The 27049-nt window shown below is 39.3% G+C and overlaps 5 protein-coding genes across 7 annotated transcripts in view; 1 reads left to right on the forward strand and 4 right to left on the reverse strand.

Annotated features, from left to right (window-relative positions):
* The window catches only part of LOC6052004 (clavesin-2), a 41270-nt gene extending 29439 nt beyond the window's left edge, over positions 1-11831 (reverse strand). The window contains exon 1 of one of the 3 annotated variants that reach the window (XM_038260664.1): positions 10961-11831. In XM_038260664.1, coding sequence (XP_038116592.1) covers positions 10961-11668 — 708 coding nt within the window. In that variant the 5' untranslated portion in view covers positions 11669-11831. Of the gene's footprint in view, positions 1-1966; positions 2773-7027; positions 7771-10960 lie in introns of those variants that run through there. The other 2 variants (XM_038260666.1, XM_038260665.1) reach the window with 2 other exon arrangements.
* On the reverse strand, positions 2908-5195 carry LOC6052001 (clavesin-1). Its single transcript, XM_001868305.2, has 2 exons — positions 4365-5195; positions 2908-3248 (listed from the first exon to the last, which is right to left on the reverse strand). Exons 1-2 carry the CDS (start codon positions 4897-4899, stop codon positions 2998-3000), a joined length of 786 nt encoding a protein of 261 aa, XP_001868340.2. The 5' UTR covers positions 4900-5195; the 3' UTR covers positions 2908-2997.
* A 4157-nt stretch (positions 11832-15988) lies between the features above and the next one.
* On the reverse strand, positions 15989-26358 carry LOC6047324 (retinaldehyde-binding protein 1). Its single transcript, XM_038260667.1, has 2 exons — positions 25529-26358; positions 15989-16361 (listed from the first exon to the last, which is right to left on the reverse strand). The coding sequence occupies exons 1-2, from the start codon at positions 26240-26242 to the stop codon at positions 16104-16106; spliced, it is 972 nt and encodes a 323-aa protein (XP_038116595.1). The 5' UTR covers positions 26243-26358; the 3' UTR covers positions 15989-16103.
* On the reverse strand, positions 17359-18573 carry LOC119768894 (clavesin-1-like). The gene has a single exon (XM_038260669.1). It carries the CDS (start codon positions 18284-18286, stop codon positions 17579-17581), a length of 708 nt encoding a protein of 235 aa, XP_038116597.1. The 5' UTR covers positions 18287-18573; the 3' UTR covers positions 17359-17578.
* On the forward strand, positions 21106-22866 carry LOC6051995 (clavesin-2). Its single transcript, XM_001868301.2, has 2 exons — positions 21106-22033; positions 22550-22866. The coding sequence occupies exons 1-2, from the start codon at positions 21314-21316 to the stop codon at positions 22808-22810; spliced, it is 981 nt and encodes a 326-aa protein (XP_001868336.2). The 5' UTR covers positions 21106-21313; the 3' UTR covers positions 22811-22866.
* Positions 26359-27049: the final 691 nt, after the last annotated feature.

Here is a 27049-nt window from a genome sequence, read left to right on the forward strand (position 1 = left end):
CCGGATATATGTGAAAACACATTTTTATACATAACTTTAGAACTAGTTATCGAAACTTCAAACAATTCAATAGCGATGTATGGGACCATGAACCAAGTCGAATGCAACCGGTTTGATCAAAATCGGTTCAGCCAGTGCTGAGAAAACTCAGTGAGAATTTTGGTCACATACATACATACACACACACATACACACACATATACACACACACAGACATTTGTTCAGTTTTCTATTCTGAGTCGATATGTACACATGAAGGTGGGTCTTTGAGCTTTTAATAAAAAGTTCATGTTTAGAGCAGGATTATAGCCTTACCTCAGTGAGGAAGGCAAAACCATTTAAATAACATCGAAAATCATTTTCCCAAAATATGGTGGATTTTGATGAACACTAGCTTAAATGCCAATAGTTTGAAAATTGACCCAATCTCACCCCTTAGAGGGGGTGACATTGGGTCAAATGAAACTAAAATGGTGCTCAAATACAACGATATGGTAAAAACAAGTCATCCAACAGTGTTTCTTGTTCGAGGGTATCGTATTGACATGCTTCATTATTTCAAATAGATATTTTCAAACATTCCAACAAAAATATAAGGAAAATGATTTTTCGAGAGGTCAATTTTGACCAAAAACGTACCTCAACTTTAGACAGCTGCCAAAAAAACAAAACGAAAATAATCTCGTCCTAGGAACGAGATTTTTTCAGAATTTAGTTTCATTGAAAAGAACCTGAGAAATGGTAAAATCCATAAAAAATCACTTTGACCCAATCTCACCCCCAGACCCAATGTCACCCTCACTGACGGTAGTTTACAAACATTTTCTTGTTTGAGGGAATCGTATTATCATGGTACAATTTTTAAACATTTGGGTACTTTTCGAGCAATTCCAACAACAATATTAAAAAGTGAATTTTTCGAGAGGGCAAAATCATACCTGAACTTTAACCAGCTGCCAAAATGACAGGATTTTTCCAGGAACGATTTTTTTCAGCTAAGTCATCTTAAAATTCCATATACACAGCTAAAAAAGTAGTAATCCAGCTGCGTGTAAAAGGCCTGGGTGTAAAATAAATATTGCATTATTTTATGCAATTTTATGTGATTTTACTCCTTGAAATATGTAGCCCATCAGTATGGGAAACCTACTTAACCGAAATGTCAAGCTCATGTATGCTTTTATCCTTCCAACTTTTCATCGGTCTGATGGCTGAGTGGGCTAAGGCGCCAGTCCTTACCGTTGCTGCTGGGTTTGAATTCCGTCGGTTGCAACTTTTTTTTGTGTTTGCAAAAACTGTACATGCAGTGTGTAATATTAAGTGTTTATTTTGACGAAGGTGATGTGCATGCTTTTGCATGCGATATTACCATCGGATTTTTTGCTGTGTAATTCTTTTAACAGAATTTAGTTTCATTGAGAAGAACCTGAGAAACGGTAAAATCCTTATAAAATTACTTTGAAACAATGTCACACCCACTGACGATACGCAAGATCGATGTTAATTTTATCTGAGTTTACTTGTCAAAATTACATTACCTTGCCTGTACACAAACAATTCCAGAGCACTTTTTCGAAACAACCAATGAAAAAGTTAGCGAGAATTCATCCCGTTCACTTAAGTGAATGTTTGTCATAACTTCAATATCTTCGAAAAAGTTCAAGGACTTAACAGCAGGTGAAAAAAATAAAACAAAATTTGAGCAGCTGATTTTCTGAAACATATTGAACGTCAAACATCAAATTATTTCAATCAATTCTAAAGTTAACCATTTCAATTTTTAATAACTCTTTGAAGACACCAATGTTCCAATATTACAACATAATCGCATAATCAAATTTTAGCTGTGTTTTGCGACCTGAACTACTATGCTTTGTCCATTTTTTTTACTTACGTCAACATATCTGGTCATAAATTAAAAGTAAAACAAAAAAAAAACGATGCGCATTAAAAAATAACTAATTACCTTCATCCTCTGCTGCAGTTTCGCTGGGGTAGTCGAGATCCAAAATTCCGCCAGCTTGGCCGCCAACGAGGGAACTCTCAGCAAGTGCACTTTCTTAATTCGAACCATTTTCATTTCACCGGTAATCGTGGTCATAACTTTAAGCTTGGGCACCGTCAACACAGCCAGGTGGGCCAACGAAATCCCGAGCATATCAATCACCACCACAATGCCCGTCACCTGGTACTGCTCGTTGTCGAAGTGGGTCTCGATGGCCAGTCCAATCATGTTGACTTGCCGTTCCGGGGAATGCTCCTCGGGATTGAACTGACCGTACCGGATCAGCAGCACCAGCCGACCTTCGGCGTCTTGCCCCAGAGGCACCACCAGGTGCTCGCCAATGAGCTTGTTCAAACGAAGTGGGTCAAATTTGAAAAACTCCGGATGCAGTGTCTTCATGGTCAGGTATCTCACAATCGCCTCACACGCCGCCGTCACATTGAACTTTCGGTTGCGTAGGAATCTCAGCAAGAACGCGGAATCCATTCTACACTGCTTAATCTGGGGATGTTTGACGATGAACTCTCTCAGCTGAGCCAGCGCAGGTTCCCGGCTGTTTTCGTTCTCGTGAAGCTCATCCCGGGCAATCAGTTGGTACTTTGGTTCTAGCGAGGTTTGATACACTTCTTCCCGCGCTGGTTTTTTCTCAACTCTAAGAATCGGAGCCATCACACCCAACTACACTTATCGAGTACTCAATTTGAACTAGCCGTACTGCAAGTTCTTGAGCTGGATCAACACAGAGGTGATAAGTGCCCGGACATACATCTTCGGACCAAAAGTTGTTTACCTTCTCTTTTTTTATTATTCTGGGCGGACGTACTGCAAGCAATTGGCTTAACAAGATCGAACCATTGATGAAGTAAAAGTTGCTTTTGCTTTATTTTGCCCCGAAAGAACGTCGAGTGATAGTGTAACCCTGAGCGGTGGTAAATTAATTTTGCTTTTGGTACATACAAGGTACCCCTCTTAAGTGTTGTATCTTAACATGTTTACAAAATAAAATTAATTCGAGCAATCAGACATGAGATTTTTCCTTCACACTCAAATTTGAGATCAAACTTTGCACATCTTACCTTCACTCTTTGCTGCAGCTTGACCGGCAGTGCCTTGAGACACAACTCCACCACGGGAGTGGCCAATTTGGACAGATGAACAATGTGAATCTTTTTGATTCGCGCTCCCATAAATTGGTTTACTGCATCCATCATAATTTTCAGTTTTGGCAACGTAACCGCCCCAACTAGAGCGTCCAATTTCCCGTCCCGGGATTTCCCGAAAAAATATATTTCCCGTTTCCCGGGAAATTTGTAAATTTCCCGGGAATTCCCGAAATTCAAGCGGAAGTATACATTTTCTTAAATTTTGGGCACCAATGTTTTGAAAATCTAAAAAAAAAACAATTACAGAACCTAACTTGACTTTATTCATTTTAACCAACTGTGATTTTCATGTCAAGGATTATTTCAGACAATATTTATTTCGGAAGCATTCACAACTGGGAATTGATTTTGATTTTTTGTTAGGCAACTAAAATAAGTATATAATGAAATGAAAATAATTTATTTTATTTTTGGTAATCTTTTTTAACGGAAATTTTTGTTATATCATTTGAAAATAAGACCTGAACCCCTTCCGGCCAAGATCAAAACTGAGATTTGGAGGGTTGTGCAAGAAGAGTTTGTTCAATGATATTCAAGAAATGACAATTTAAGCACTGGAACTACCAAGGGCGTAAGAGGATTAAATATGAAAAACATGTTTCATTTAATTTAAGCCACTTCTTGCACAATGAAAATTGTTTTAAGCTAAGTAATTTGTTGAGCTGAACCATGCAACAACATTTTTCAAAAACTCGCTTCAAATATTTGAAAACTTTGAGTGATTTCTTGAAGTAGTGTTTCATGTAATAAAGTTCGAGAAATAAGATTTTTAAGGTAAATTCAATTATTATCTTTTTATTTATAAAATGAAAATTTAGAAGGATTTTATGGTTGTGGAGCATGGATTTTACTCACTATCTAAACACTTTGATTTAAAAAATGATGCTTTCCAACAAAAAAAGCATATTATGATCTGGTACGACAGCATATACAATTTGATAGATTATATATTTTCTTAAAATTGCATGATTTTTTCAAACAGTCAAGCCATTAATTGATCCTTGCACCCATTTTGATTATTATTGTCGCTTTTTTATACAATTTTGTTGCAAAATATGGTTAAAAGCAAGATCAGAATAATTTTTGAAATTTTTTAAATTTCCCGGGAATTCCCGGGATTTCCCGGGAAATTTGTTGAAAATTTCCCGTTTCCCGGGAATTTTGTTACCCCGGGAAATTGGACGCTCTAGCCCCAACGTGACCCAAAGTCGTGCCGAGGAGATCGATCACGGGCGTAACTCCAGTCACTTGGTAAACTTCTAGATTCCCGTACGTTTCCAGCGCAATCATATTTAAACTCACTACCTCCTCCGGCAGGAATGTTGCCGGATCGACGGATCCTAGTCGCATCAGAAACACCAAACTGCCATCGCTCTTTGGTCCGAGTGGAACACACAGGCACTCCTTGATAATTGGATTGTCGAGATCTACGTTAAAAAACTCCCGTGACACTTGCAACGCCGTAAGGTACTTTTCGAGCGCTTCACAAGCGGCCTCCACGTTGAACTTCCGGTACCGGAGGAACCTCAGCAGGAAGATGGTATCCGTACGACATCGCTGGATTTGCGGGTGTTTTGCGATGAACTCGCGCATCCGAGCTATCGCGGGTTCTCTTCGGAAACTCTCCTCATTGATTTCTATACGAGCCCGTTCCAGATACCTTGGTTCCAGCGTGGTTTGGTACTGGTCATACGTGGCAGGGATTTTCTCAACACTAAGAAACGGAGCCATGACGCTCAACTACACTTCTCGAGTGCTCAATTCAAACTAGCCTCACTGGATGTTCTAGTGAGTTTTTGAGCTTATTCTACAAGGAAGAAACCGGAAGTGTTTGCCTTTCCCCTTTTTCTAGGGTAGACTGCCTGTAAAAAGTTTAACAAGGTTCGATGCATGTTGTAAAAGTTGCTTTTGCTTCAGTTTTCCAAAAGTGCACAGAGGGACCTTGAAAAGTTGTGATTTCGTAAGGGAACTGAACTGCCTATGTTCACATAAATGTCCTCATAATAGAAACCGGAGAAAAATGCAAGCGTATTTGACCCACACATAAGGCTATGTGTGAAGTTTAAGCGAAAAAACTGAATTTTCTCCAGATTTCAAGAACAAAGTACTGGATATTTATGGTTTATTTTCTGAAAGAGCACACGATTTTCAACAAAACAATATTTGAAGTATTTATAGAATAACTAAGAGTGGACCACACACCACACCACCCTAATCGTGAACCAGCCTAATTTTGAACCAAACCAAAAGTTACCCTTTCGCATTTGCAACAACTCTTGTGAAACGCCACACGGTGTGTTTTTAAGAACAAACTAATGATAAAAAAAAAATCGGTATGTCAGATATTTGGCACCGTGAAAGAAGGCCTCTTTCCCGACATTTTGCGGGGTATACCGAAATATTTCGTCGAGGGGTCTAGAGCAACTTTTTTGAAAAATGTTGATATCACTCAAATTTCTTATCAATATGTCTTGGGGACCAATATTTGATCTCCAATAAAAAAAAATTCGAACCAAAATACCAGATTTCTAGCTTTCTTTGAAATTACCCCAAAATCCAAGCTGGAAACTCCGATACGACCGAAAGTAAATCTTTTCTTTGTACAATTTGCCATGTAATTACAGCAACACAGTGCCCGGATACAAATTTTAGCATTGAACAATGCAAAACATCGATTTTTTATTTAATAAGCTGTTTATTACCCAATAGTTTCCGAAAATTATTTTTTCAATCCTCTGCCACATCACACTATTACATTTTAAAACATTTTAAAATCAATCACATTGTAGAGAACAGTTTTCTGAACAAGTTCCTTAAAAAAGTATCAATTTCCAGAAATAAATAGTGCCTTTCTAAAAAATTTCTTAATTTAATTACCTTTCACATGATGTTGTGCATTGTTTAATGCTCAAATTTGTATCCGGGCAATGTGTTGCTGTAATTTCATGACAAATTTTACAAAGAAAAGATTCACTTTTTGTCGTATCGTCTGCCTGTGTGGATCAATCGGACCGCGCACTGGACTCACAATCCAGAGGTCGCTGGTTCGAATCCCGAGGCGGACGCAAAAAAATCTAAGTGTAAAATATAGGTATTCGGTACCCTCTCCCCGTGCCATACCTTCACACTTAGGAGACCCGGGAGGCGGAGTCTTGTCGCAAAAAGAACGATACACACCTGTGGATCCGTTGACGAAACCGCAAGGTTTAAGAGGGCCACATTATAAGGTGTAACGTCGATTCCGTTTTTTTCCGTATCGGAGTTTCCAGCTTGGATTTTGGGGTAATTTCAAAGAAAGCTAGGAACTGGTAAGTTTGGTTCGATTTTTTTTATTGGAGGTCAAATATTGGTCAAATATAGTTGTTTAGAGTCCCCAAGGTATATTGATAAAAAATTTAAGTGATATCAACATGAATGCACCGATTTTCCCATAAAATCGAAAAATACTCTTAAAAAAAAAGTTGCTCTACACCCCCCAACGAAATATTTCGGTATACCCCGCAAAATGTCGGGAAAGAGCCCTTCATTCACGGTGCCAAATATCTGACATACCGATTTTTTTTATCTTTGAGGTCTCGAAAAAATATACCGTGACCAAAGCTCCAAAACATTACATTTTTCGGAAAATTAATTTCCACTAAATTTTGCGATCTGGACCACTGTGCAGTGTCTCACACGCGGCCTCCACATTGAACTTCCGGTACCAAAGGAACCCCAAAAGGAAGATGGCATCCGTGCGACATCGTAGGATTCTAGGGTGCTTTGCGATGAACTCTCGCATCCGACCTATTGCGGGATCTCTCCGGTAATCCTCCTCGTTGAGTTCTATGCGAGCCTGCTCTAGGATGGAATTTCTTACCTTAACCCTCTGCTGCAACTTGGGTGACAGTGCCTTGGAAATTAAATCAACTACCGTTGCGGCAATCTTGGGCAGTCGGACGAGATGAATCCGTTGGATGCGGACTCCCAGGTAATTGTGCGTTGAATCCATTATGACACTCAATTTAGGCAACGTGATAGCACCAGCGTGGGCCAGCGTCATTCCGTGAAGATCAATCACGGCCGTAATTCCGGTCACTTGATACACTTCATCGTACACGTACGTTTCCAGCGCAAGCATGTTCAAGCGCACTACCTGTTCCGGCTCGAACGTGGCCGGATCGAAGGATCCCACTCGAATCAGAAACACCATGCTTCCGTCAATATTCTGTCCAAGTGGGACACACATGCATCGCTCGATCATTGGATTTTCGAGATCTAACGTGAAAAACTCTGGAGATACTTGCAACGCCGTTAGACACCGCTCCAGCACTTCACACGCGGCATCCACGTTGAACTTCCGGTACCGAAGGAACCTCAACAGAAAGACGGCATCCGTACGACATCGTTGGATTTGTGGGTGCTTTGCGATGAACTCTCGCATCCGGGCTATCGCCGGTTCTAATCGGAAACTCTCCTCGTTGAGTTCTGAACGAGCCCGTTCTTGGTACTTTGGTTCCAGCGTGCTTTCGTACACGTCATACGTGGCGGGTTTCTTCTCGACACTGGGAACCGGAGGCATACTGAACCGAACGCGACGGACGTATCAAAGGAAATGTCGTGCGGATAAAGAGTTTGGAAATTTATAACCACTTAGACAAGTTGCCTTGTGATTCGATGCATCAACGTGAATCAAACCGAACCACAATATAAAAATATTCACAAGTCTGTTTTTAGAAGACTTTCGGCAAATTTCATGTTTCAGTGATTAAAACCTGCTAACTATTTAATTAGGACATAGGGCTTTAGGACCCTATTGAGCAGTTCTCTCAGATTTCGGTCATTCGATTTTTTTTTTGTAATTTTTAATCCGACTGAAACTTTTTTGGTGCCTTCGGTATGCCCAAAGAAGCCATTTTGCATCATTAGTTTGTCTATATAATTTTCCATACAAATTTGGCATCTAGCCATACAAAAATTATGTATGAAAATTCAAAAATCTGTATCTTTTGAAGGAATTTTTTGATCGATTTGATGTCTTCAACAAAAATGTAGGTATAAATATGGACCACACTAAAAAAATGATACACGGTAAAAAAAATTGGTGATCTTTTATTTAACTTTGTGTCACTAAAACTTAATTTGCAAAAAAAAAAAACACTAGTTTTAATTTTTTTTATCTTTTGATATGTTTTAGAGGACATCAAATGGCAACTTTTTAGAAATTTCCAGGTTGTGCAAAAAATCTTTGAGCGAGTTATGAATTTTTGAATCAATACTGATTTTTTCAAAAAATCGAAAAATTGGTCGCAAAAATTTTTCAACTTCATTTTTCGGTGTACAATCAAATTTGCAATCAAAAACTAACTTAATCCACTTATGTGGTTGGAGCCTTCCTCACTTATTACCAACAATGACTGATATGATGGAATTGTACAAAAATCTAACCAACGATGGGTCGGATGATGGACCCGGACATAGTTTACATACATTTAAGTGAGATCCGGATATATGTGAAAACACATTTTTATACATAACTTTTGAACTACTTATCGAAACTTCAATCTGTATAAAACTCGATCTATGGGACCCTAAACCAAGTCGAATGCAACAGGTTCGGGTCAAATCGGTCCAGCCAGTGCCGAGAAACATGAGCTAGTTTGTTGGTCACATACATACATACACACACACATACACACAGACATTTGTTCAGTTTTCGATTCTGAGTTCATATGTATACATGAAGGTGGGTCTACGACGTTTTTATACAAAGTTCATTTTTAGAGCAGGATTATAGCCTTACCTCAGTGAGGAAGGCAAAAGTACTGTAGTGAAATTTTGATAAAGTGCACCGTTTCAAGTTAAATCCATTTTTAGGTGTCTTTTTTGAAAATAGTCGATATCTCAGCAGCTAATGATCCGATTTTCAATGATAAAATATGAAACATTCGTGAAATTTTCCGATCCTTTCGAAAAAAATATTTTCAAAATTTTTAAACCTAGACTAACATTTTAAAAGGAAGTAATATTGAATGTTTGGCCCTTTTGAAAAGTTAGTCTTGGTTTAAAAAATTTTAAAATATTTTTTTCAAAAAGACCGGAAAATTTCACGAATGTTTCATATTTTAATATTGAAAATCGGACCATAAATTGCTGAGATATCGACATTAGAAAATGGTGTGTTATTTGGGTGAGACTTAGAAAACATCAATTTTCCTGTTTTTAAACCTCTGCATGGCAATATCTCAGCAACTAAGGGTCGTATCAACAAAGTTCAAAAAAGCAAATTATAGAGAATTTTTTCAGCTTTTCAAAAATATTTTTTCAGAAGTGGGAGAACATGTGCACTAATTTAAAAAAATTAAAAACTGCGATTATTTTTAAAAAAGTCACCTAAAAATGGAATTAACTTGAAAACGGTGAACTTTATCAAAATTTCACTAAGGCCGATGCAAATATTTAAAAAAGTTTTTGTCCCTCGGCCCTGGCCGAGGTCAAGGGGGGGGGCAAAAAAAATAAAAAAATATAGAAAATTTAAATAACAAGCCATAGTCTTCACATTTAAATGAAAAAAGTGTTTTAAAATGCATTTTACACTAGTTCAGTTGTTTTGCAATCATTAGTTTTCAAAAAATCTAAGATCTGACAAAAACAAAAATTGTATCGAAAAAAAAGATTTAGCATCGAAAATTTTCAAAAAATCTTAAGATTTTTTAATAAACCCAAACATGCTAAAAATGATTTTAAACGCAGGAGAATGTATTTTAATATGATTTCAGTTGGTTGCACTTGAATTTTCATTGAAATTTTGAAGTTTATTGTAAAAATTTTTTTTTTGCCCCCTGATTTTTCGGGCCAATTTTGAAGGGGGGGTTGACAAAAACTTTTAAAAATATTTGTACCAGCCTAAAGTACTTTTTGATTGCAAATTTGATTTTACACCGAAAAATGAAGTTAAAAAATTTTTGCGACCAATTTTTCGATTTTTTTTTTAATCAGTATTGATTCAAAAATTCATAACTTGCTCAAAGATTTTTTGCACAACCTGGAAATTTCTGAAAAGTTGGCATTTGATGTCCTCTAAAACATATCAAAAGATAAAACAAAATTAAAACTAATGTTTTTTTGCAAATCTAGTTTTAGTTTTTTTTATTAGTGTAGTCCATTCTCATACCTACAACTTTGCCGAAAACACCAAATCGATCAAAAAATTCCTTCAGAAGATACATCATACATCAGTTTTGTATGGCCAGCTGCCAAATTTGTATGGAAAATTATATGGACAAAGTAATGATGCAAAATGGCTTCTTTGGGCATACCGAAGGCACCAAAAAAGTTTCAGCCGGATTAAAAAATACAAAAATTAAAATTCAAAAAAAAAGATCAATTGCGTAGAGAACGTAGAGATACCTGGGGCTTCATGGAAGCATTATTTGCAATATCTTTTTATTTCAGAGATTTCCATTTTTTTATGGAAAAAGAAGTCTAATCAATTGAAAATAGTTTGAAATACATCTACAATTCAACAAAAACAATGTAAAAGGTCTGAAGCCGAAGTGTAAACAAAGAGTCTATCCTGCTCACGTCAGTTGATGTTTACTTTTGGATCGAGCTGGATAGACTCTTTGTTTACACTTCGGCTTCGGCCCTATCACATTGTTTTGCTAGAATTACAAATTTAAAAATACAATTATCGTCAATACTTTGATAGATACTTAGAACACGAACACGACGACCTGAAGACTTGCACAGGGGGTACCCCTACGAATCCCTTTCAACCTTTGAACCCCATAAGCTGGAAATCTCCTCTTACCTTTAACCTTTGCTGCAGCTTGGTCGAGAGGGCCGCAATGCAAAAGTCCGCCACCACGGCCGCATACTTGGGCAGCTGGACGACGTGAATCTGCTTGACGCGCGCCGCCAGGATATCGTTCGTGGCGGTCATCATGATCTTCAGCTTGGGCAGCGTCATCGCGCCAAAGTGGGCCATCGTGGCGCCGGCGCAATCGACCACCACCACCAGCCCGGTCACCTGGTACAGTTCTTCGTAGATGTACGTTTCCATGAGAAGGGACGCCAAACTGGACAAGTGTTCTGGGGTTATGGTTTTGGGGTCGGACTGACCGAACCTGATCGTGGCCACGAGATTTCCCTGGCGATTCCGTCCCAGTGGTACGATGAGGCGCTGCTTGATGAGATGCTCTTGGGCTTCAGGGTCCACTTGGAAAAACGGCCGAGCCACTTGCGTTACCATCAGGAATCTCTCCAGTGTTTCACAGGCTGCTACAACGTTGAACTTCCGGAATCGGAGAAACCTCAGCAGAAAGATGGCGTCCGTACGGCAACGCACGATTTGCGGATGTTTTGCGATGAACTCACGCATCTGGGCTAGCGCCGGTTCGCGGGTGTAATCGTCCTCGTGCAGCTCATCGCGGGCCATGGTCCGATACTTTGGCTCCAGCGAGGATCGGTACTCGTCGTAGCACGAAGGTCGTTTCTCCAACCCGGGAACGGAATACATGGCGAACCGTAGGACCCAAAGTCACACTTTAAACTAACAACCGGTGTGATGAATAAAACATCACGGTCCTTACTGCCATCACCAACCAACGTCAGAACTCGTCGGAGCGATGCAAACTGCAACCTGCACTCGAGAGAAAGAGTGGGAACTCGACGACGTCGAGTAGCAGGTGTAATTGCATAGTCGCAGTGCCTAAGTAATTGCTACAGCCAAGATGATGTAAAACGTACTAGCCACCACCGCACCGTCTGCGGTTGACTTCCCAGGTAGATTGAGCTAACGCGTTGAGAGATTGATTAGCCTAAACAACTGATCTACCGTGACCCCCAGCTGCAGCAGCCGCACTCACTGGCCAGGGAACCTCGTCGTGTGCACGCGCTCAGATTACATCTTTGGGAATAAATTGCAAACTTATCTCATCGCGGCGAGACAATTTAAACCTGGAACGCGCAGTTGTCACAGAAATGCAAGTCTGTAGCGGAGAGTTGGGAAAAGTTTCACATAAATTAGTACATCGTTAGTCTGTTAGGGTAGGACTGTAATCAAATAACTCTGTTATGAAGTACGCAGATTTCTTTTTTCTAACATTACATAATTGGCCGTAACGTTACAATCGTTCATCACTTCCAGAAAAGTTGTTTCCTCGTTAATTATTGCATTTTCTAGAAAACAATCACACACAGAAATCGGTTGCATGTCGGGTGCCATTAGCTACCGTGCCTGGCACGTAAGGAAAGTTTTAAACAAATCAACAGAAGTAATTTGTTTTGAGGTTTCAAGGAAGATTGTCAAATTGTTTACAGTTGTTTACTGCCCCTGATCGCATAAATGTCCCATATGCATTTTCATCAATTTCGAGTTATTGATGCAGTTTGGTTCAAAAGTGTGTGTTCTTTCAAAAGAGTCTATAACATCCAGTACTTTGTTCTAGAAATCAGGAGGAAATCCTGTTTTTTCGCGAAAACTTAACACGTAGCCTTATGTATGGGACAAACTTCTAATGCGTTTTTCTCAGCCTGCTGTTTTTGCATATGGGACATTTATGCGAACATGGGCAGTTTAGCTCAGTTGATGATATTGTGTGAATATTACTTATCGTATCATAAATAACGTCCACATAACTCGGTAATGAAACTGAGAATTGCGCCAACGAAATTAAGTTCTAATCAACCTTCAAATTTTGGCAATTCAGCCGCTCGATCGTTTCTTCTAACTCAACGAATGTGTAAGACAACCAACCGTTCTCTACCGAGCTTTCGAAACATTCAAGCCGTCTATAGGCACTGCCAATGACGACGCAGCCAGATCAACCGATTGAACGATGATGGCGATGATGGCCTATTGCCACATGCGATGAACGGTTCAGCACTGGATCGGATTTGTTTGTCTTTGAGTCGAGCAGCAGCTTCTGTTTGAAGAGTTTGGATTTGTTTTCATGTTTTGTTTTTGGTAACCAACGGCACAAGACTTGCCCAAGATGCCATGGAAACTTCATTAATGGACCAATGTCTCAACGAGAACACTTTTTTCTTGTGAAATATCTGTTGGCTGCTTATTTGAACGAAAATGGACGAGGTTTTTGTTTCTTCAGCACCAAAAAAAAGTTTTCTTGTGAGCATTTGTGATTTTTGAATATTAATTTATTGACAAAAACTTTGCAGGGAACATTAAGAAAAAAACCTAAATTGTATATTTTTATCGTGTTTAATCATCATATAAAATCAAGTCTAACAGTTATTTAAAAAAAAGTATGTTCATCAAAATGAACATTCAATGCATCTCTCTTGAAATTATTTAAAAAAAATTAAAAGAATTCTCAGTGTTTTGGAAAAAAAAACTATTTTTTTGCATTCTATTATTTAAAGATTTTCAACACCCTACTACTTCTTTATATTATTTACTCCAAGATACGGTACAAGCAGACTGATCAGTGCGATGTTTAAAAGCAGTATGTCTACATCTGGGCGCATAACGATTGACGCGAATTTATTAAATGGCTCCAAAAAAATCAAAAGATTCTCATTGTGTACTACCCTATCCTATATAAATTTATTTTTAAAAAGGTCGATGTTCTAGTTTAAGATTTGTATTTTATTCTGTTCAAGTTTTAACGTTTTTTTTTCTTCAAAGGAAATCCCTCGTGGCAAAACGCCGGCTCCGTGGTCTAATGGTTAAGGCTTCTGTCTCACAAGCAGAAGATTCAGGAATCAAATCCCGATCGATGCCTTTGAAATTTGGAATCAGAAATTTGAAATTTAAATATGAAAAAAAAAACGAAAACTTTGGATTGATGGTCTTGAGACTGAAGGTTATAAAACATGCTGCCAGAAGAGCTTGAAGAAAAAGTTGATTTTTTCAGCGGCGGTGTTATAAATTGTATAACATTTTAAATACTGGACGAATCTTTTCGCACTCTTTGACAAAATTGTTCCCTGGAACACGGACTATGAGCTCATGAGGTTTTCGAAAAATGCAAAAAACGTTAAGGGGCTCAAAACTGACAAAAACAAAACGCATCGTTTTGACGGGTTAAATCCCATTCAGAAATAAAAAAGTCAAACCGCCAGGTCCTGTCGTAACCAATCAAGCTCATTTTTGGGATTCGGGCTCAGTACACTTAGGGGATCATGCCCTGAAATGCCCGCAAAATTGATCCGTTTTGTTACATCTTACTGGTTATTATGAACATTCAAACGTTTATTTATCCATTATTAATATCAATGTTTCACTTTTCGACTGCGCTTCCTTCCAATTCAGATCGGTTGAATATATTAATCTTGATATACATAAATTTTAATTCTGCAAATTTGGTTTTAATTCGAAACAAAACTTTGCCTTGGTATTATTCTTTAAATGTGCTTCAAGAGAGAGAGAGAGAGAGAGAGAGAGAGAGAGAGAGAGAGAGAGAGAGAGAGAGAGAGAAACTTTCTTGTTGTAATAAAAACAGGGTATTTTTTTAAATCATGAAGCAAACATTTTAATTAACCATAACCAACACGTTAAATCTACCTTAATTTTAAAAATGGGTAATTCTCCGCCAACTCACACAGCAGTTGCCCCGACCCCTCTTCGATTTGCGTGAAACTTTGTTTTAAAGGGTAACTTTTGTCCCTGATCACGAATCCGAGGTCCGTTTTTTTGATATCTCGTGACGGAGGGGCGGTACGACCCCTTTCATTTTTGAACATGCGAAAAAAGAGGTGTTTTTCAATAATTTGCAGCCTGAAACGGCGATGAGATAGAAATTTGGTGTCAAGGGGACTTTTATGTAAAATTAGACGCCCGATTTGATGGCGTACTCAGAATTCCGAAAAAACGTATTTTACATCGAAAAAAACACTTTAAAAGTTTTAAAAATTCTCCCATTTTCCGTTACTCGACTGTAAAAATTTTTGGAACACGTCATTTTATGGGAAATTTAATGTACTTTTCAAATCTACATTGACCCGGAAGGGTCATTTTTTCATTTAGAACACAATTTTTCATTTTTAAATTTCGTGTTTTTTCTAACTTTGCAGGATTATTTTTTAGAGTGTAACAATGTTCTACAAAGTTGTAGAGCAGACAATTAAATACAAAAATTTTGATATATAGACATAAGGGGTTTGCTCATAAACATCACGAGTTATCGCGATTTTACGAATTTTTTTTTTTGAAAATGTTGGTCGTCATCGATCATGGCCGTTCATGGTCACCCGCGACAGACACAGACGACGAAACAAAGAGAAACGCAAAAAGTAACTTTTTCAAAACTTTTTTTCGTAAAATTGCGATAACTCGTGATGTTTATAAGCAAACCCCTTATGTCTATATATCAAAATTTTTGTAATTGTCTGCTCTACAACTTTGTAGAACATTGTTACACTCTAAAAAATAACCCTGCAAAGTTAGAAAAAACACGAAATTTTAAAATGAAAAATTTTGTTCTTAATGAAAAAATGACCCTCCCGGGTCAATGTAGATTCGAAAAGTACATTAAATTTCCCATAAAATGACATGTTCTAAAAAATTTTACAGTCGAGTAACGGAAAATGGGAGAATTTTTAAAAAAAATTAGTGTTTTTTTCGATGAAAAATACGTTTTTTCGGAATTCTGAGTACGCCATCAAATCGGGCGTCTAATTTTACATAAAAGTCCCTTTGACACCAAATTTCTATCTCATCACCGTTTCAGGCTGCAAATTATTGAAAAACACCTCTTTTTTCGCATGTTCAAAAATGGAAGGGGTCATACCGCCCCTCCGTCACGAGATATCAAAAAACGGACCTCGGATTCGTGACCAGGGACAAAAGTTACCCTTAAGGACAAAGTTTCACGCAAATCGAAGAGGGGTCGGGGCAACTTTTCCCGATTTCGTGTGAGTTGGTAGATAATTACCCAAATGTCACATATGATGACATAATGAGCTAACGCTATTTTAGAAAACTTCCGTCCCTAGTCAACGTTCAGCTTCTTGAAGCTTCCGGCCACTCCGGACTCGATGCTGCCGTCGGTGGTCTGGTGCCACAGCGACTTGTACCGGGTGGCGTCGATTTCCATTTCGTCCAGCAGCAGCAACTCCTGACGTTTGTCCTGCGCCCGTTTGATAAACTTTCGTTTCAGCTCTTCCGGATCCTGGGTGCCACCCGGATAGTCCGTGGTCAGCATCGATACCTCCAGGTGTTTGGCGGCATCCTCCATCGATTTGTGGCACTGGAATGAGGGAAAATTTGGATTAAAATTTGCAAATGATATCATGATAATTAGCAATTAACAGAGATATGGTCAACCAAACAAATCTTGTTTGTTATTGTTTACATTGCGTGCGTTATTTTTTTTATTCATGGTCATTTCATTGTCGAGTTCTTGATAACCAGCGCCTTGTTATAAGTCTTGGATCATAAATTCCCAAATTACTTTTGCTCATATCGGTGTTCAGTGACCTCAAATAAAATGTTGATGCATCTGCCTGTGTGGATCAATCGGAACGCGCACTGGACTCACAATCGAGAAGTCGCCGGTTCGAATCCCGAAAAATTAAGAGTAAATGCAGATATTCGGTGCCCTCTCCCCGTGCCATACCTTCACACTTAGAAGACCCAGAAGGCGGAGTCTTGTCGTTTTTTCATCATTTAGACGCCATCTGGATTATTTCAATATCTTTTGCCTCTTTGATTCCGAGATTCAAATAATTACCAACAAAAATGCTGTTCATAGGGCTGATTCATCAATTGTATATTTTTTTAGCAAATAAAGATGGTTTGCGAATATCCTTTACATTGTAGAGTCTATTTCAATTCCAGTCTAATCTAATCTAATCTAATCAGACCCTAGCGCAGCCAATCTTTCGAAGGGATCCTGGAGAGTGCCTTAGGTTTGATGACGCCTAGCACTCTTCTTGTCATTTATTAACATTTGTAGTGCGCCATTGCCTCGGAATGCATTGAAACAACACAAGCGTTAAAGCGGCCAGGCCTACTGCGTAAAGCCGTATCGCAGAGATGATTCGTAATTGGGTTGAGTTTGAGCACAGAATGTTCGAACAACAACACAATTCTGAATCGACAGGGGAGGAAGATGCGTGGGGACACACCACCATATACGCTCCGAGATTTTGGTTGTATTCATTGGGAGCACCATGCTAAGAAGGTTTGGTACTCCGGGACCCTCTGGGATGGGACATTGTATTTCCACGAATGCCCTGGACACTATTTGCCGTAGTTATAGCGCCACAACTCGCTCAATAGAGTCTATTTCAATTCCAGTACACTCAAACCAAACTACGCAGACATTGAATGATGACCAAAGTACAGGCCTCCATCGTCTGCTCTTCAGCAAACAATGACAGATTTACCAAAAGGATGTAGTAAGAAAGCGATCGAAACATCAAAATTATTTGAATCTGCTTGCAAAAAAAAATATGTCAACAGCTATCCACTTACAAACAATCGCTCCTTCAATTTTTGGCTGAGACAAGAAATGGCTAAATCGCCAATCATGACCGCCAGCTTAGGAAATCCGGCCACGTGCACCTCCTTGATTCTCATCGGGAGCGATTTATTCACGCACTCTATCGCGTTGCGCACCTCGGTCAAGGACCACAACGCCAACAACTGCATCGAAATGTCCGCGTAGTCCAAAACGACAACATAACCTCCGATCTGCGTTTCCTCGTCGTCGGCGAGGGTTTCCAAAAACAGAAACATGTTGCGAGCCATTTGGACTGAATTGAACCGATCCAGGTTGAAGTTTTTGTGCCGTGCCATAATCACTGTCCGCCCCCTGGAGTCACGCCCCCAAAACTGAAACATGTGATCGTCCAGTAGTTGCTTCATGTCCTTCTGGTCTGGATCTAACTTGGCGAACCACTGCGGAAAGGTTTGTCTCATCGCCAGGTAACGCTCGAGTGTTTCCTGAGCCCGTGGGACGGAGAACTTGCGCATCCTTAGAAACCGTAGCAAAAACACCGAATCCGTGCGACACTTTCTAATCAACGGATGTTTGGCGATCCACTCGCGCATTTGCGCCAACGATTGTTTACGATTTTCTTCCGTTTCCTGGAGATCATCTCGAGCGATTTTGGCGTAAAGTTCTTCCAAAGGATTGTTTTTCTTGTTTTCTAAGCCAAAGGTAGCCATACTGATCAAAAAATCAACGACTGTCTCGGATAGGAACTCTAAACTCACTAATCGAAAGAATTTTATTCACCAGCGACTTGGAGAGCATAATATACTTCAATCTAATGGAGTTCGGCTTGAAGTTACCTCTCCCACAGCAATTGATGAAGGACATCAGGTTCGAGCCGTATTTTAGCCACTTTATTTCAATTTGAAAATACAAGCTGACCAATGACCAAGAATTAATATACGATTGAAAATATTTGCAACATTTGTAGAACAATTATATTCAAGCGGTTTGACCCATAAACCAGTAGGGGAGAGTGGGGAGACTTGATCCCCGGGGAGACATGATTCCAAGCCTGTATCTCGTCAGCATGTGGGTAAAACAATTAGCTTTGTTCTAGAAAGTTGTGCGAAATTGACTAAAACTCATTGTAGAAAACAAAGAAAAAAAAAAATAAAAAATCATTAGATTGAGTTAAACACATTTTTCTAAGAAGTGCTGCAAAAAACTTCCAAGAGATCTTTTTTCTTTGGTTTGATAAGTATAGAAAACACTCAAAAATTATTCAAAAAAATATTTTTTATGCATGCATTGTTTGATAAACATATCAACTCCAAAACCCTTACGCATTTGACGTTGAATTTATCGTCATACTATTTTTACAATCGATTGTTTAAAAAAATGCGTTTAGGGAGACTTGATCCCTGCATTTTTACTGTCACTGGAATCAGCCTCAAGATTAAATAATTGGGCTGGGTTTTCGTACATAGTTTCCTTTAGTATAGTTGTACATAACTTTCTGCAGTTTGAACCATTTTTCAAAAGTTTTGTAAACAAAAATTACCAGCTTTTGTAAACATGCTCAATTTTAGTCTAGAAAAGAAAATTTTAAGTTTTTAAATATTTTGCATGCTAAACTTGTTATATTTTAAACACAAAAGTACAGGTTCAATGTGAAATTGCTGTAACTTATAGGAAATTAAAAGTTTGGATGAATAAGAAACATTTTGATTAAGATTTCTTCAAAATGTTGAAAGGGGGATAAATTTACCCCCAACATTTTGAAAATGCCGGTTTAAAATATTTTTTAAAACGCTTGGCATGATTCGAAGAGTTTATCTGATGAAATACCCTTATCAACCAAACATAGTTGAATGTTTAAGCTTTCAATTCATGCAAAAAGATCATAGTTTTGTGAGAAATTGACAGAGTTATGTGCGATACAAAAAAAGGGGATCAAGTCTCCCCACTCTCCTTTAAAGTTTGCGAAATACTTTGCAAAACGAACCAATCTGGCTCCAAATCAATCGAACAGAATGAAATTTAGAATTTTCGAAACAAGCCGTATCATAAGATATTTATTGCTGATACAAACCGAGCTTCCCACCAGTGGTACGTTCTTTACTCATTCCTAACCAATGATGGGTCACTTGGTGGATCAGGATATTATTTTTATCATCAAATTTCTATGTGATAATTGCTTGCAACAGCAAAATTACAGAGTGGATTCGCGAATTCTAATGGAACTGCATTCGAATGAGCGAATCAAAATTCGCTTATTGGAACGACTGACAGCTGTCACAAACTTCAAATCACCGAACAATAGTGTTGAAAGGTCAACATCAGTGGGACAACTGGTTTTGATAATTGAGTGCTTTTCAAATCAAAAACGTTCGAATTAGCGAGCTTTCGAAAAAGCGGCCTTTCTAAGTAGTAAAATTCAAATCAACGAATCCGCTCTGTACTTACAAACACCCTGTCCTTTAGCTTCTGGTTCAAGCAGGACATGGCCAACTCGATGACCACGACCGCAAACATTGAAATTCTTCACTTCCATCAGCGACCAAACCGCCACCAAACGCATGGAAATGTCCGCGTAGTCCAAGATGGTCACGTAGCCACCGATTTGCGACTCTTTGTCGATAGTTCCCGAGATTCGACTGTTTCCTGGAGATTTTTCTGAGCGATTTTGAGATATTGCTTGTCCAGCGTAAAACTATACTCCTCGTATCGGCCCGGACACTTTTCAACACTATGCAAAGCCATCCTGAGCTACAGCGAAATACAATCGACCTGGAACGTGGCCCAACAGATACTGATGGCGTGGTCACAGAGTCAACAAAAACGCAATTAATTTGTCTTCTCGATTAAAACGAATACCCTGGCTATGGGCACGTTTGGACCTATGTAAGTTAAAATTTGTTGTTTCGCTTGACCAATAATACTTGCAGCAAATAAATAGTGTAGTAAAAAGTGAAAAAAAAAAATCAACTAGAAACATCATCAAAACAGATCTACACCGTGTCATCTTTTTTCCACTGAACAAAAATTGATCACCTCATTTTTTATTTCCAGACTGTTGAGACATGTACCGCGCGGACCGCGCTACGGGGTCAAAAATAAATTTCCACTGTACCCTCTCATTTCCCTTCTCCTTGTAGTCTGTTTTTTCCTCAGTCTAACATCCAGAATATCAAGCTAATTCATCGTAATATCACAGGCTAACAGACGTAATCTCTATTTTAACTCCATCAATCAGAAATATAACGGCCGGTTTGAATTAAAATAAAGTTCTCGGATCTTCGACCAGAAATGATGGTGCAACAGTTAAGGCACATTTCACTTTGCAGTTTCAACAATCGATCCTAAATAGTAAATACCTCTGTTTTTGTTTACAAGTTTGTTCGCAACTTGCGCTGCGAAATTTTTATTTCCTCTAACTGCTATCATCGCTTTTAACAACTCTGTTTGTCTGTGGTAATATATTTGTTATTTTCATAATAATACATTTTCTCATTTTTTTAATTTTTTATTTTCGCTTTTAAGGCAAATACTTAACAGTAGTGTGCTGTGTATTCATCTACCTATTAGAAACAAGCAGCATTTAAATAAATCAATCGCCTCTAGATTTATCTCTGTCAGCAGCTCCCTTGCCTCCAACTGTCTCACCAGGGTTACTCTGAGGATAATGTGAGATGTTCCGATACAAGTTTTTATAGCGGTTGGCGCTCAGTGTTGAGTTGAGAACCTGGCAAGACGGAATGGCTGCGCCGATGTTTGGTGTAGATAAAAAACCATCAAATTTTGAACCCTACCGGTTTACGTTGTCCGCCAAGTTTGAGCAGCTAGCGCGGGATGAACTGCGTGAAGAACCGGAAATTCGGGAACAATCGTTGACCCAATTGCGCGATTGGATCGCCAAACATCCGTACATTCGCAAGTGTCGAACCGACGCGGTTTTTCTGCTGCGATTTTTAAGATTCAGAAAGTTTTCCGTTCCCCAAGCGCAGGCCGCTATCGAGAGGTACCTGGCCATGCGGCAGACATTTCCCAACTGGTTCCAAAAGTTGGACTCTACAGACAGTCAGATTTTGGAAACCGTCGACGACGAACTGATGACGGTCGTTGGACGGGACGAGGCCGGCCGCACGCTGGTTTGGATCCGATTTGGGAGGGTTAACGTGGAGAGGCTTAACCCAATCGCCATACTTCGATATCTGATGATATTCCTCGAAGTGCTGCTGGACGACGAAGAGGTTCAAGTAGGAGGTTTCCGCGTCTGGGTCGACTACACGGATAGCACGCTGAAGCAATACGGAATGTGGGGCATTTCGGACTTCAAACTGCTGATGGATGCCGTCAACAGGTCGATGCCGATTAGAATTCGAGAAATTCACGCAGTCAAGCTTCCCAGGTTCGCCGTTGCCATCGCAAATGTTATGCTTTCTTTTGCCACTCCAAAGTTCAAGGAAAGAATTTTTGTAAGTTTATTTATTTTCATTATGTTTTATTTGTTTACACCCAAAACTAGGCAGCACTAGTCCGAGAGAATAATGACCTCGAGTCGAGAGAATAACGGTACTACCATTCACGGACACAGAGAACACAGCTCGAGATGGGCGAGAGAATTTCCTCGAGGTTCATTTGCAATAAAAGTTCATTCGTCAAAACAAAAAACCAAATGTGTCGAGACTACGGGAATCGAACCAGAGACCTTTGAAAGACTAACCTAATGACTTAACTGTCTCGGCAACCACAGCTTGGTGACTGTGGAGTGGTCAGATGTGGACGTTTGACACTTGATGGAGATTTATTCTTTCAATTTACGAATGAACATATTTGTTATGATGGTGTGAGTTGGTAGCATTATTTTTTCGATTTTGACTTTGAGCCCTCAATCAATTTCAATCAATCTCTCGACTCTGAATTGTGGCTATAGTTCTATAAAATGTTTTAATGTAATAACCAAACATTTCCCAACTTTCATGTCTCGCCAGTGTCACTCGACGGTTCTGGAATCCAAATCACACATCGATGAGTCCCTTTGGCCGAAACAGTACGGAGGTCCGCAGGATTCCGTCGAGTTGAATCGTGCCCTTCGGAAGCTGTTCTGTGAGAAAAGGGATGCCATCCTGGCGCTGGACGACATGGACATCGACGTGGAACACTACTCGTTCCTGTGGAATCAGAGCGGTCACAACAACAGTGATATCGACGGAGGGATTGCTGGGTGTTTTAGGAAGTTAAACGTTGATTAAACGATGGACCATTAGAGTGGAATCGAGTTATATGGGAAAATTGAAATGATAAAAATACAATCAGCCATTTTTTTTTTGGGGTTCTTTTAGGGTTCCAAACAACCTCCCAAAATTTGGGAGCGATTGGTGTTTTTTAAGTTACCGTAAACTGGGGTCAATCGGAACTCATGGGGCGAATTAGGACAGCAGTTTTTCTGGATGGTTTCGGTTAGAACAGACTCAGACCAACAAAATGTGTACATCCGTTTCCAAATTCAAAAGCTTTAAGTGCTTTAAAAACTGCTGTCCCTATTCAGACTGAAGTCCCGATTCGCCGCATATAAATTTTATTCGTGGGATCGCTCGATGTGTTGCTGAAAAATACAACCATCCTAAGTAGCACATTTGTTCGGTAAGAGATTTCCGAACTGGTTGTTGAATTCATTTACTATGTTTTCCGAACGTCCCCGAGAACTCTTGAACGCTGGAAAAGCGCACGTTTTTTCTGTTGTTGAACATCTCTTCATCCGTTAGAAAAGTGCATGTTTCGAGTTAGTTTTGCAAGTGCATGTCATACTTGCAAAGAGAACGTTTGTTGAACACGTCATAAGAACTAATGACTATAAGATTCTGAACCGGGTTAGGTAAACGTTGTTAGAACCGTTTAACAACATCTTGCCCTTAACATTAAGAGGTGAGTTAGGCAAACGTTTTGAGAACCGCTCAAGAACATATCTTGGCATACGAGAATGTCAAAGAGGTTTTTCATAAAATACGTCCCAGGAGTTCGCTTAAGAGATTTTTTTTAATACTTTATTTGTAGGTAATATGTCACTTTTCGGTACTTTAAATACTAGCAATTAATAATAAAAATATCAACCATAAAAAATCATTCAATTTCATTATTATGCTTTTGTAGATCTTTTTTTCAAAATCATGCTTGAGTGCTAATCAACATCGCTTGCTACTACTCTACTGCTGCTGCAGGTTCCGGGTGCTTCATTTTCCGTTTTCCTTTCTGATGAAGAATCTTTAGGTCAAAAATCGAACCCGAGATCGCTCCAAATCGACGTCGTCGTGCTATCTTGTCGCACCCGCCATTTTGACGATCCGAGAAAAACGCGTTTTAATGTTTGACCTTGAATATTTAAAAACGTGAGCACGCAATGTAAACAATAACAAACACGTTTTGTTTGGCTCACCATTCTGTGCATTGTCCCAAAGTTTGGTTGAAGTTGGTTGCTGGAGTCCCGAGTTATAATTACAAATGTTTACGGTAGTCTAGCTTGTACGTGCGACAAACGCATCCTGACTTTCCTGGCCTGAAATCCCTTTGGCCTTTTGTCGCATTTACATCAATTTTCATGGAGTGACAAGATAGCACGACAAGATTGAAACTACTTTCATATGTAAAGTGACAAAAATGCACGGAGTTTTTTCGGTTTTTGTTGAATATCTCAGGATTGAAATCGAATTTTGGGGATCTGTGAAGGTCAAAAGGTGAGGCATTGTGAGCTGCACAAAATGGCGTTCTTAACTCAATTTGGCCCAAAATGCACGTACGACAAGTTAGCACGATGGCGACGAAATGTAAGTACGGGCGCTCGTCTGCATCTTTCCACGAGGGCCTCAATTTTGAACTGTCAAAGTGGAACCAATTTACTGTTCGCCAAAAGTAGGTAGTATTGTTATCGATCATTAAAAATTGTTTTTTTTTGCAAGAATGAAAAAAGTTTGAATTGAAGATTCTAGGCGAGATCGTATTTTTTCAATAAATATTAGGCCGTTGCAAATATTTTTTGAAGTTTATGTCCCTCGACTCTGGCCAAAGCTTGTATCCATCCAGAAGCTGTCTTTATTGTTTGAATTCTTTTGAAAACCTGCTGATTTAGTGAAAATCTGCTCTGTTTGTTGGATAAGCTTCGCTAGAATTGGCGAACTTTTTTCGCTGGACCAGGAAGAGCAGCAGGATTCCAAAATTAGCCATGGAATTTATCCACGACTTCGCAGAATGACCGCAGTTCTTGTCACCCGTAAAAAAGAAAATAATCTTCAAACCGGTCTAAACCTGAAAACACACACAATTTTCCAGCAAAAGATGACAAAAACTAGACAAAATAGAACACCTACTACTGATTGTAATACAGCTCATTTGCCATTAAGAAAAAAGTCATTCTTGTGCTTGAACAGCCTCCTACTTTGTAGCTGTAAACAAAGTGGGATCATTCGAAAATCACGTTACGCATTCTCTATATTCATCGCCCAGGTCGCACCTTGCGATGCCCGAGACGCCATTTGATTTTGCTGAAGCCGATTTTAAAACTAAACCTTTTTTCTGACATAAAAAATGTACGCATCCCGTGATTTTTTACTGTGTAGAATTATGTACAAGCGATTTGACCAGCACGGTTTGCGAAATATGCCTCCAAATTAATTGAACAGAATGAAATTTAGAATGTCCTAAACTTACCGTTTTGTAAGTTATTTGTTGTTGATACAAACTGAGTCTGCCACCAGTAGTACGTTCTTTACTCACTCCTAATCAAAGATGGGTCACATGGTGGATCAGGATGAGGCCATCCATAATCCTCGTGGACACTTTAGGGGGGAAGGGGGGTTGTCGATTGTCCACGGTCCATGGAGATTTACAAAATAAAGTCAACGTGGTTTATGGATAGTCCCATATCATTTTTATCATTAAATTTCTATAGGATGATTGCATGTTGTTGTACTACTTACAAACACCCTGTCCTTCAGCTTCTGGCTCAAGCAGGACAACGCCAGCTCGGCGATCACGACCGCAAACTTTGGCAACCGCACGCCATGCACCTCCTTAATGCTGACCGGCAGCGAGTGGTTGACGCAGTTCATGAAGTTCTTCACGTCCATCAGCGACCAAACCGCCACCAAACGCATCGAAATGTCCGCGTAGTCCAGAATGGCAACGTAACCACCGATTTGCGACTCTTCCTCATCGAAAATAGTTTCCAAAAACAACATCATGGCCCGAGCCTGGTGGGCCGAGTTGAACTTTTCCGCGTTAAAGTTTTTGAGCCGAATCAGCACCACCGTACGGCCCTTGGAGTCTCGACCCAGCAGCTGGAACTGATTGTCGTCCAGCAGTTCTGCCATGTCCGGTTCGTTCGGGTCCAACGTTTGAAACCACTGCGGGAAGGTTTGTCTCATCGCCAGGTAACGCTCAATCGTTTCTTGCGCCCTTGGGACGGAGAACTTGCGCATCCTTAGAAACCGTAGCAAAAACAACGAATCCGTGCGGCACTTTCGGATGTACGGATGCTTGGCGATCCACTCACGCATTTGCGCCAACGATTGCTCGCGAGATTCGACCGTTTCCTGGAGATTTTCCTGAGCGATTTTGAGATATTGCTTGTCCAGCGTAAAACTATACTCCTCGTATCGGCCCGGACACTTTTCAACACTAAGCAAACTCATCTTGAGCTACAGCGAAATACATCCGACCTGGAACGTGGTCCAAAAGATACTGATGGCGTGGTCACAGAGTCAACAAAAACGCAGTTAATCTGTCTGGCGATGGGCACGCATCGTTTGGACTTATGTTAGTTAAAGTATGTTGTATTCGTAGAGCAATAGTAACTATCACAGTAAAAATTGTGTGAGTTTGGAAGGTGTAATAAGGCCGATGCAAATATTTAAAAAAGTTTTTGTCCTTCGGCCCTGGCCGAGGTCAAGGGGGGGACAAAAAAATAAAAAAATATAAAAATTTAAATAACAAGCCATAATTTTCACATTTAAATGAAAAAAGTGTTTTAAAATGCATTTTACACTAGTTCAGTTGTTTTGCAATCATTAGTTTTCAAAAAATCTAAGATCTGACAAAAACAAAAATTGTATCGAAAAAAAAGATTTTGCATCGAAAATTTTCAAAAAATCTTAAGATTTTTTAATAAACCCAAACATGCTACAAATGATTTTCAACGCAGGAGAATGTATTTTAATTTGATTTCAGCTGGTTGCCCTTGAATTTTCATTGAAATTTTGAAGTTTATTGTAAACATTTTTTTTTGCAATTCCGTCGTGAAACTACTCACTTTTCCTGTCATTCTTGAACGACGAAATAGCCTACTTTTCTGTACCAAAATCAAAAGAATCGAATAGCCACACTTTTCAAAATAAATGCTGAAAAGTTCTACTTTTCAGCACTCAAATGGGTGCTGAAAAGTTGAACTTTTCAGCACTTGTTTCGAAAAGTAACACTTTTCAACATTTTTTTGATTTAAA

Source organism: Culex quinquefasciatus, chromosome 3, assembly GCF_015732765.1.
Source record: "Culex quinquefasciatus strain JHB chromosome 3, VPISU_Cqui_1.0_pri_paternal, whole genome shotgun sequence".
Lineage (NCBI taxonomy): Eukaryota > Metazoa > Arthropoda > Insecta > Diptera > Culicidae > Culex > Culex quinquefasciatus.

Coding starts and splice junctions, on each gene's coding strand:
- LOC6052001 (XM_001868305.2), bottom strand. CDS start 4,899: ATGGCTCCGTTTCTTAGTGTTGAGAAAATCCCTGCCACGTATGACCAG. Junction 3,249..4,364: donor CGGCACGACTTTGGGTCACG/TTGGGGCTAGAG, acceptor TGGACGCTCTAG/TTGGGGCGGTTACGTTGCCA.
- LOC119768894 (XM_038260669.1), bottom strand. CDS start 18,286: ATGGCTACCTTTGGCTTAGAAAACAAGAAAAACAATCCTTTGGAAGAA.
- LOC6051995 (XM_001868301.2), top strand. CDS start 21,314: ATGGCTGCGCCGATGTTTGGTGTAGATAAAAAACCATCAAATTTTGAA. Junction 22,034..22,549: donor AGTTCAAGGAAAGAATTTTT/GTAAGTTTATTT, acceptor ATGTCTCGCCAG/TGTCACTCGACGGTTCTGGA.
- LOC6047324 (XM_038260667.1), bottom strand. CDS start 26,242: ATGAGTTTGCTTAGTGTTGAAAAGTGTCCGGGCCGATACGAGGAGTAT. Junction 16,362..25,528: donor AGCTGAAGGACAGGGTGTTT/GTAAGTAGTACA, acceptor CCCTCATTCCAG/TGCCACAAATCGATGGAGGA.